Consider the following 11,720-nt stretch of genomic DNA (forward strand, 5'->3'; position numbering starts at 1 on the left):
AAAATTTACCACCAAATTTAAGAAACCGACTGCTTAGTTAACAACCCTGCAGGTAAACCGCGAACTAGTGAATCAAATTTCTAGTTCTGTACTAGATCTTTTCGCCAAAAACGAAACAATCCGATAGTAACTAGATCCCCAGCAGTCCGAAATCTGCGAAATGTGGTACTTTAAAAAAAAAACTATTTTATTTCAAAATTTTCTATTAGAAATCTATATGATGAATTTAGAACTGGTTCGCAACTATAGAAAATGAGCTGCAAAACGAACCAGATCTTATCTGTCGAATTTATAACAACATAGTTCGGGACCATCGAAAAAAGATGCAGCGGGGCGCTTGTTTACTTTACATAGTCCATTCTGCACTTCCCAGATGCTTTTTCATAGCTTCACAATACAAAAGAAAAAATTTTGTTAACATTTTAACATCTTGAGATTATCTAGAATCTAACCAATAACAGCAAGCACCTCTGCAAACTCAGCTACAGCCAAACTAATGTAAACGTACATTCTTACAATCATTCAAACAAATTTAATTTCAAATTGAAAACACATTTCTTTGAAAATAACGGAAGAACCGAAAAGATTGAAAAATCATCATATTTTTTTATTTCGTCTGCCGATTTTAGAACTGGACTAGTTCGGAACTACCGAAAAAGGATGCTGTGGGGGGCAAACGACACTTCCTAGAACATCGCCATGTTAAATTCGCCAGCTGCTTGCATGCAAAAGAGATTTATCGCAAACCATTACTGGGTCTAAATTTACTAGAAGAGCACCAGTTCAGAACTAGAGATTATCCCCATAGCTATGTAACTAGGTACACCATGACGTATGAGTAACATGAGAGCTGCTGAGTAAATGAATCAAGTTGCATATTTGTATGCTCCGGCGGCGCAGTGCCATATCTATCCGAAGAGATATATTGTACCCAGCGAGCTAGTTGAGTTTAATTGTAGCCTTGATTTATGTAATTGCTTTAGTCAGAGCCTGCAATCTAATTTGGAGGAATCATATTACAGCTAGTCGGATATCCTATTCATCAAATTCCATAAAAGAAAAAAAAAACATTTAATATAAATTAAATCAGTAAGAAAATTTGAGGTCTAGTTAACAAAATACATATATCACCTTTTATTGTACCATTAAAATAAATCTCACTTGATATTTATCGTCATAATGGTGTTTCAAATTATTTTCAACACTAAATTTTCAACTCATAAATTAAAAGTCACAGTGTTAAGTACTCACCCAAACTCAAATAGAATATTATTGCCGAGAGTGTAATGACCGAAAGCAGCAGGCAGCCACCGATAGCGATGCTGCGTCCATAAACCATACTTTAAGCGTGCAGAAAGCAGAATTTATTTCGGCGTAGCGTTGTTGCGGGCAGCAACTTGTGTCATCTATCTGTGTATATTTGATGCTAAATGAAAATCCTTTTTATGCACGCTTTTACGTTTAGTATGTGTATTTTGTATTAAACTTTCATCTTTGTTTTTCCTTCAGACGTTGGCATTTTCTGTTTTTTTTTTTTTTGGCAAAGTGACGTTTACGTGAGTCCTCTTCAATGTAATTAAATGCGCTTGCACTTGAAGTTTTTCTTTTTTTGGCGTTGTAGCTGCAAGCAGACGCCCGCCCCACTGCTAGCCGTTTTAAATGTTATTCTGTCACGTGACAACAATTACCAGACAAAGCGCTTCCGCGTCGTTTAACGATTAATCACGCTGCTTTTCGTTGGTACCGTTAATATCGCGCATCTACGCAGAGCTACGGCAACAGAGCTAGACTCTGCTGTCGTCAATATCATTAACGGCGACATTAGCGACATGATTATACCGGATATTAATATTTATTTTTTTTACTTTTATTTTTTTCCCTTTTATATTCTTTTGACCAGTTCAAAGACAAATAATTTTATTCACAATATTCATGGAGTACATCAACATAAATATTACTCGTACTTTATGTGGGCTATCAACCGCCACATCATCAGCATCGCCAATAATCCATCACTATCAGCTTGGATAACATCAAAATCTATGAAACCTCCATTAGACAAAGTGACGGACGTTTGGATGGCTGTTAAGGCTCTGTTATGCATACTTGGCATTGCTTGAGAGTTGTCACATAAGGAATCTGTTAAATGAGCTTCGCGTGTAAGCGGTTACCCAACGCACAGCATTACATACGTAAAAGTCTGTTGGTTTTTGATTTCTACGTAAAAATGGTATAGCAGTGCATGCAATGCCAAGTATGCATAACAGAGCCTTTAGTCACTTAGTATAGATTTTTATCACTATTTTTTGCGTACACAGCTTCCAGCTTCCAACGTTTTGTCGTTGTGTAGTGTGTGTTGTTTTTTTATGTTTTATAAGAATCACGGCACTTGTCTTTCATACGTCGGGAGTTGAGTAAATTATAACTTTTTTATACTAATATGCACTTATCTTCATATGTACATACATATGTATGTATAGTAAAAGCATATAAATATGTATATATGTACGTATGCATTATTTACGCGTGTATTAAGGTGGCCCTAATTTGTATTAAAATAAAAAGAGTGTATTAAACTTTGTAAGATATCATTTATAAATGTTGGGCGATCCAAAAAACTACTAACTATAAAATTTTAAGCTAATCGGAGATGTTTAATGGGTTGCGACTACTAGAGGCCTAAGTTTAAAACTGCTGCAAATTTAATGTAAATTTTTGTAAATAAAATGTTTACTATAAAAAATCTTCCATATATTAATATACAAGAGACAAGCATCCTCCTCCATCACACCATATCGCTCAAACTTTTATGTAATTCCACTGCTTTTCAAAGCATCCATCCAACCTGAAAGTATTCATTAAAAAGTTTTAATACATTTATCGCGTTTTGCGCGATATTATGTGCACTTGATTTCGCATATTTTCACTGCCACAAATTAGGAATTTCGTTTAAAAATATAAATTGTGAAGTTATTACTAAAAATTTTATTTATTATCCACTTCAAAATATTTATTAGTAACGGTAAAGGCAACACTATTGCCAAAAAGGGCTGCCAGATAGCGCTGGAGTCATTACGAATAAACGCCAAGTTAGAAAATGTGCCATGAATGTCAAATTAAATCGACCTGTTGCGCCATTGAGTATATCGAACTCTTATGTGTTACGATTGGCCCAATGGACGTGATATGCCAGTATTATTATGCGTTAAAGCTTCATTCTGAGACACCAGGGTTGAGTTGTACAGTGGTAAATTTCAAGTCACCAGCGATAAATCAACCACCAGAGCCATTGCGCGCCTTATACTGTAATATTTAAATTAAAATAATTGAATTTAGTTTTTAAAAATGTGGCAACCCTTGTGAAAGACTTAAATATTATTCAAAACTCTCAAACCAAAGGATTTTTAACAATATTTCGTTAGACAAACCCATTTTAATTCTTCAGATAGGTTGCGCATAACCAATTTAAATTTGACTTTTCAAACAGGTGGCAACCCTTTTAAAAATATATTCAGCCCTCATGCATGAGTGGATAATGATTTTATATATCTTCGTATCAAGTTCCAGTAATTTATCAAAAATATTTCCTGAGAAATGCTGTACGAAAAATTCCGTTTGTATGGGAGGTGCCACGCCCCCTTGTCTAATCGAGATTAAATTTATCCTATATTTTAAGTTGGGCTAAATGACAGCAGTGTACAAAATTTCATGATGATCGGTTGAGTGGTTAAGGCGTGAAAGCAAAGCAAACAAACAAACTCACTTTCGGATTTATAATATTAGTAAGGATAAGGATGAGAAAATTCCCATATTGACGCCATATTTTTCAGTTTGAATTAAAAAATAATAATTTAAAATTTGTAAAGAGCGAACCTAACAAGCTCGAACTACCAAGTTTCCTGAAAATCCACCAAGTTTTTAAATTCTAAATTGACTTCAGATTTGATAAAACACATCTTATAAGTTTTATTATGCTAGATATTGAAAAAATTATGCTAATTTTTAACGTTTTAAAATGTTAGGAAAATTCGCAACACATAACAGCTAAAACGTATAACGTATGAAAATACTAATTAGTTTTGAGTTCGTTGGACATTTACGATTATGAATGGATTTATTCCGACTAATTTATCACAATTTCCAAATATAACTTTTTCGCGGGAAACATAGCCTCTGCGACCATTATGCGACGTGAAGAATTTTTTCAGAACTTTCTATAAATAAAATCGTATTTGCGAAAAAATCGTTACAGAATTCGGGGCAAACTTCTAATGTTTTTAAAAATTTCGTAAAGATTTTTGTGAAATTTGGTTTGCTTTATTTAATTATTGACATATATACCTACATATAAACACAAAAAAAAATATTCCGATAAATTGATGACCTTCTCCTTTCTAGCAGTCGGTTAAAAATTTGTATACCCAAAAAAATTATCATTTTTAACTGTTTAAAAACTTGGGACGTTTTCTCAAGCAGGTGTTCAAATTTATGTGCCCTTTAAACACACACATATTTTGTTCTGAAAAAATGTGTTTAAAGCGAAGGAAAAATTTTAAAACCTACATAAGAAAACGTCATTTAGTAGATAAATAAAATCATAGTGTGAGATATAAACCAAAATAAATAAAAAATGTAAATAAAAATAATAATAACAAAAAAATTTAAAAATTGTTGCCACTTTCTTTCTTTGTGAATTTGTTTCGTTCCAGAATCATCAATACATCCTTTGCATGGTAAAATATATTTTGGCAATTTAAAATTTGTATGTAAAAAACTAAATGACTTGAATAAAATCAGAACAACTGCTTCAGTGCTACCACCTTGGTTTTGAACGAGAAGAATATAATTCCACAAAAAAATCTCCACCAACGAAAAAATGTTGGTACACACCAGAGCTGTGTAATGATTGAATCAATTGAGTGTGCATTCTCATTTTTTTCGTTTCAAAATTGTGATTGTTTGATTTAAAAAATTTAACAACCACTCTTGAGATTGGTTACAAATTGTAAACACAAAATATGTAGTGTGTTATGGAATGGTTGACACCCATTCACATAGAGAATGTGAATGCAAAAAAAAAACTCAATCATGTATGATTGGACGTTTATGGGAATGCAATCTGTCATTATCATTCAGTACTAATACTATTTGTTGTATCAGGGTTGAAATTTTTGTACTCAAAATGTGAAACCAGAAGATTGCCATCTCCCTTAAAATAAGTAAACAAATAAATATTTGGTGCTAAAATATTTTTCTAAGTGTTTGGCCGAACTTCTGCTCAAACTTGAGGCATGAGTTCTGATTTTATAAGAAGAGTTTTCAAGGCAGAAATATACTCGAAGGTTTGCCATTGCGTGCCGAAGGACGACTGCTATTTTGGGTTATGATCTGACCAGGTATTTAACCATGGTCCTATGGAGTGGAAGTACGCACATGTAATCACTCTGCTACGGCGGCCGCCGTAAGTACATGCTATACATATCGTCGTTTAAAGTACAAAACCGCGTATCAAGAAAATGCAAAACCGCGTAATTGCATAAATTATTTTCTAGAGAGTAAAGTCACCCATATTTCAAAATGGTTATCTTTTTTATAAAGCAAACGTATTCTGGCTAGTATATTTCAGGACGAATGGATAAGAATTGAGCCAAGAGTTTTTGTGAGCAAATCCAATTTTTGGCAGCCAATGTCAGTCACACGGTTTTGAAGAATGACGATACGCGGTTTTGTACTTTAAACGACGATATATATGTACACATATTAGATTATTTATTCTCAAAATGCATGAAAACTATAGTATGCTTGCAAACAATTAATAACATTTTGTGATAAACAGTTTTACAAATGTATTTGCACTTCAAATTTGTATTTTAATAAAGTATTAATTAAATAAATTATTATTGTAAATTATTATTTTAATAAATAGATATAAAGATATTTATACTTGGCAACTCTTGGACTTTTCTTCATTTGTAACAAATGACAGATGTAAACAAAATAAAAAAATAATTGTATTTTTACAAATTTAAAGCAAACGGGCGTTCTTTACAAAAAAATGTAGTTAGGGATCGAATTGCGCATATTTTTTTTACAATATCAAGTGCCCACAAGAAGTGTTAAACCACTAAATAGCTTAAAAAACGCTTTCAAAAATTCGAAACGAGAGTGAAGTGCAGTGTTCAATTGTGATCGAAATTGCAGGCAAAATTTGTGCGTGTGTAATTAATGTTTTACTTATTTGAAGAAATGTTGCCCGTTGTTATTAAAAATAAGCAAACCAAGACCCCCGCTTTCCACTGGTGGTTACATAATACTTGAATAGCTCCTTAATTAACATGTGTTTGTTTTGAGCACGCACGGCCAGTTAAACAGGCATGTCTGAATCGATTTCCTTCATCATTCTTGGCAATTTGATGTGCATTTTTATTGTTATGTGTTGCAAACAGACATTTTAGGAACTAAATAGGTTCTAAAATCTCTGTACACAAGCGCACTTATTTTTAACAGTTTCCAGTTTATGTAATATTAATCAAAACAGCTTTTATTTATTTTATGTATTATGTGATTTCTGGAAGCGTCGAATACAAAAAAGGGCTGTGACTGGGTTTATGTAATTTGAAATTGTATTGATGATTACTAATAATAATAGAAAGGCGCTTACATATCGACACAACTAAAAATTTCATATATTTCAGTAGAGCCAATTAAAGATTTTTTGTTTCGTAATTTAGCAATAATATGTCTTGGAACGTAATTATTCCGGATTATATGCAGTCATACTGTAAGCTTTCAAATTATGTATTTTTCTAAACCTGAAATTTTGAATTGTGCCGTTATTGCAGAGGACCATCGACATATGTTAGTGTTTGGCCGAGCTACTCCTCCGATTGTGGCATGCGCCTTGATGTTGTCGCACAAAGGGGAGGGACCTACAGTTTTACGCCGACTCCTGCCGGGGGCCGACCACTATTACAAAAAACATTTTCTTTTTTTTGTTGGCCGGAACTGGGCTCGGACGCTCACCCTGCGGAATGGTAGTGCGCACTTCTAACCACTACACCACAGCGATCGCTTAATTAATTTTAATCATTAATCGCGATTAACCATTTATTCGTTAATTTTTAGTCATTCATAGACTAACATTTTGTCGACAATACTCGCATAAGATAGTCCCAAATTTTCACAAAAGAGAAAAGTGATTTTCTTCAAAACTTTTGAATGACGTCTTGACTGAACTTACTAATTCGGAATTTCTACTATTACTTATAGAGTAGGCTATTCATAAAGTCTGGGTAATGAAATAAAAATTTTTCTATTATAAGTTCCATAAATATAAGGAGACTTTTATTGTTTAATTTATTTTTTGCACATAAACTTGTATCTTGAACTTCTTTTTCCAAAAAGTGAGGATGTCAAAATTTCAATAGATATCGGATGTACGGTAATTTTCCAAAGAGATCTCCTAATAGATAAGTTCATGAAAATTATTCCAAACGAAAACTTAAAATTGATAAAAAAAATAATAACTAAATTTAACTAATTTATATTAGAGGTTTGAAGTTTATCCCACTGTAAGTATGAAATCTTCAGCTATGTGTTTCCATTGTCACTTTTTCGTAGCCATATCAACAGCCTGACAATTAAGAAGATTGTGACGTTTCATGCTACCATACGCAATATCTTAAATCCTTCAAATTTTATTATTAACCTTTTGTTTGTTAAAAACATTTTCTTCTTAGATTCGAAACTTGATCAAGCAAAATTGCCTTTGTTTTTGACTAAGAGATGCTCAATAAGCTCAGAATTGTAGTTCTCATTTGCATACATAACAATAAATTATTAATTTTTGTTTCACACCAACTCCAATATTGAATAGTAAAATATATTTTAATCTTACCCAAATAAACAACGATTTAGTTCAATGGTCAATCACATATAGAGTATAGGGTGGTAATGTGTTAAAGTTTTAAAGTTTTTAAACGTAAAATTACGGCTAATACCTTTTTAAGCGTTTTGTAATTTAACCAAAACTCATTAGCATCCACTCAAGCAAGGAATTATTTACTTTTCAACATGCATTAGCAGAGTGCACTTCTATTTTGTTTACAATTTGGTTGTCAAACACACTACATCGGATCTTTTGACACATTTACCAGAATTTACCACCAGGTAGCTTCTGACAAAGAGATGACCTTACTTACTCTCTTATTTGTCCTCTCAGTTGCCAGAAAACCAAGTACGATTTCCGGTAAAATCTGGAAATTCTGGTAAAAAATGGTAATTTCGGACTCATGCGGGTTCACAACTAAATAATATTGGGAATACTTTTGAGGTGTTTGAAGAGGGTTGCGACCTGTTTGAAACTAAATTTATTTATAATAATCATATTTTGGCCTTGACACTTTTGCTAAGTTTTGGCCGAGCTTCTCCTCCGATTTGTAGCGTGCGCCTTTGCTGTCACACAAATGGGAGGGACCTACAAACTTACGCCGACGCCGAACGGCGATACAATTTTTATGATGAGCTATTTTTTTATTAAAGACACTAAGATTTTTAAAATATTTTCACTAAAATTTTATCAACCTAAATGTAAAGCTTATGCGAAGTAGTTATCTAATTTAATGTAAATTTTAAACATTTTCAAGATAAAACATGAATTATATTTAAAACGTAAATGTTAATACAACTGTTTTATATATAATCCCAAACATATGATATAAAATCCCCTCTACCAAAAAACTTAAATTGGGTAACGCCGGTTTGAATTTTTACAATTGAGCAATTGTCAAAAATCTTCCTTTTTATCAAAAAGTTATTTACCAGGGTGTCTTTGAACTAATGATTGGTACTGAGTTAAAGAATGCACACACATAAAAGATTGCAGCCTTTTCAATACTCATTCAGTGTTAAACCTTTTTTTGATTGGGCATTGGTTTTTTCAATCTTGCTATGAATATGTTGATGTGTGAATTCATAACTGCTCTGAGAGAATGGAAAATTCAAAAATTTTAAACCTCAATCCTAAGCGAAGAATAAGTAATGAAAACTGGATAGAAAAAAATTTTTGAATTAAAATTGAAAATGATTTCACACTTACACAGCTCTGGTACACACACAGCAGAGATTTTAAATCGAAATGTGTTTCGTAATAATCGCTAGTTGCTTCACTTGGACAGGACTACAACATACTAGTCGAGCAACATAATTGCGTTGTAAGGCCTAATAATATTTTAAAATCAATTTTTTTTGATGTTTCAAAACCGCAGTTCCTTTATGAACACCCTAATTTACTCTTTCTTATTTCATTTATGAAGCAAACCTCATTTTTCGCCAATTTTCTATTGACTGCACTTGAATCCTAATTGAGTTCAGACCATCAGCTACATGGAGCGTGTGTGTATGCATGCGCATGTGTATGTATATGTATTGTGCATGTATGTATGATTGTATTCACGAGAACGTGAATATATAAGATATCAGTTTCTGTGCTTTCTACCTAGCATCTCTTCAGCACCACTTTGTTACATCATTATCCAAAATTAGCACTTAAGTGCACATATGAAAATATATACATACATACATATATATGTGCACAAAATATGTATCTATTCGTGTATATGTGTGCAATTTTCTTTGTAAAATTTCACGTAATACCCTTTTTTGTGTGTTTAAAATGCTCTTAAAGTCATCGACTTTATTCCGTGTCCCTTTTTGTGATGTGCCAGCTATAAATCCTGTAACAAATGTTTGGATACTTAAATGCATACAAATTAAGTACAGACTATCGTTGTGACGTCGCTGAATGAATATATAAAACGTAAATACGGTTAATGAAGCATGCAAAAAATATTCAAGCCTTCCAGGAAATGATTATCCAATTAAATAAAAAGCAGTAGGTTTTGCTACTTACAGAAGAAACTGTATTCAATTTTAGGCCAATTCCCTAATAGAACTTTTAGCCGACTTTTTAATTGTATATGCCCCGTTTATATTAGGCCAGTAGCAAGCCAATCCAGGTGCTAGCCTAATACATATAAACCGGCATGCCAGTAACTGGAGTGCCGGCCTACTTTTCATGCCAATGCTGGAGTGCAATGGGGTGTAGTCGTTGTGGCTATGCAGTTACAGTTGCACGGTAATACTCAATCCCGACTCTTGCGTTCTCGTTCACGCACTCTGGTCAACGAGAGTAATCCATGTAACCAAATCAAGATTCTTCAACATATCGATGATTTACGCCCACAACGAAGTGTCCAAGGGTAGCTTCCATGAGCGCACATACGAACGCCATGTCCTAGTACGAAATACTAGGTTCAAGCATAAAAACATCCATCAAGCTACGTGGCTGCATGTTGTGATAGACGGGAGGCACACTTCCAAACATCGACTCGGACCACTGTCTTATTGCAGCCAAGGTACGCACCCACCTCTGTGCAGCAAAAAAGTGCGCCAAAAAATGCAAGGAAAGCTTAACGTCGAAAAGCTGCAGTCACAACAGACGGCCAATGCATTCGCTACTCGACTCTCACACCAGCTCTCAGTGAGCACTCTTCAGCAAACCGAAATATGCGAGCAGTGGAACCACATTTCCTGTTCATTAAGTACCGCCGCTGCAGAAGTAGTCGGATTTCAGCGAGCCCGAAGGAATAATTGGTACGATGAGGAGTGGTCAAGAAGCTGCAGAAAAAACAAGTAAGAAAGTCTAAGTTCGGGCGGAGCCGAACATTAAATACCCGGCGCAAGTATTAAATATATGTTTTTTCACCCTTCCGAAACCTTCCGCTAGATGGTAAGCCGGGGTGTATCAATTTTGAGTAAATTAGCGTCCNAAACGTGTTTTTTGCTGGGTGGCTACGCAGTGATCAGGCCCAACGCGAGCTATGTGGGACCGCTATAGGGAGCTGAAGAGGGAAGTGACGCGTATCTGCGTGCGAAGAGCTTGAAATGCTGGCCGGCAGGAAAAATGTCCGAAAATTTTAACAGAGTTACAGAAGTAAATTGAGTAAATTAACAAAACACACGAGCTGCACAAAGCTTATTCTGATAACTTTGACTGCAAGTAGGCACGGGTTGCCGTGGTCCGAATGGCATACAATTTTATTCGGATAGTTTTTAAGACAAAACCAATAAAATGAGGGGTATGTGTTATGCAGATCGAAAATATGTTTTTTTAGATACAAATTTTAATTAAATATATATATTTGCAATAAACCTCTGTTTAAAACAGATTAGCCTGGCTACAGAATACCTACATTTCTTTGACCCCAAATCCTCCCAAAGTAAGCTTTCATACTGGGGGAACAATTGCAAACTCTTTTCGGGACCCCAGTCTAGTACTTCGTATATGTATGTATAGCCTTATATAGCACTAAAGACAATTTAAATCAAGTAAATAAGCACATATAGTGAGTACACATACATATCGTCACCTTAATTCACAGAGGCACTTTTTTCGAAACTGCGTTTTTCTCAGATTTTGGTAGGATATATTAAAGTACACCCTCACTAAAAATTTGAAAGTGTCAGTACCAAAAACAACGCAGTTATGCCAATTTTAAAAAGCCCTTTGTGAGTTAAGGTTAACGATATACGCATATTTAATTTCAATTACTTAATCTCTTAAATCCATGAACGCCAAAACTTAGGACAAAAAAACACAACGTAAATGCTGTGAATGGAGCTTTAGAAAAGTTATTGCATTGCCAGGTAACAGACTATTA

At 34.0% G+C, this 11,720-nt stretch overlaps 1 protein-coding gene across 2 annotated transcripts in view; it reads right to left on the reverse strand.

Moving 5' to 3' along the window:
• The window catches only part of Lgr3 (Leucine-rich repeat-containing G protein-coupled receptor 3), a 51,509-nt gene extending 48,636 nt beyond the window's left edge, over positions 1-2,873 (reverse strand). Inside the window, exons 1-2 of one of the 2 annotated variants that reach the window (XM_017624735.1) lie at positions 2,792-2,873; positions 1,252-2,022 (exon numbers count right to left, since the gene is read on the reverse strand). In XM_017624735.1, coding sequence (XP_017480224.1) covers positions 1,252-1,339 — 88 coding nt within the window. In that variant the 5' untranslated portion in view covers positions 1,340-2,022; positions 2,792-2,873. Of the gene's footprint in view, positions 1-1,251; positions 2,080-2,791 lie in introns of those variants that run through there. The other variant, XM_017624742.1, reaches the window with a different exon arrangement.
• Positions 2,874-11,720: the final 8,847 nt, after the last annotated feature.

The sequence above is a fragment of the Rhagoletis zephyria genome, unplaced genomic scaffold, assembly GCF_001687245.7.
Source record: "Rhagoletis zephyria isolate East Lansing unplaced genomic scaffold, Rhagoletis_zephyria_1.1 Rzeph_scaffold_00059, whole genome shotgun sequence".
NCBI lineage: Eukaryota > Metazoa > Arthropoda > Insecta > Diptera > Tephritidae > Rhagoletis > Rhagoletis zephyria.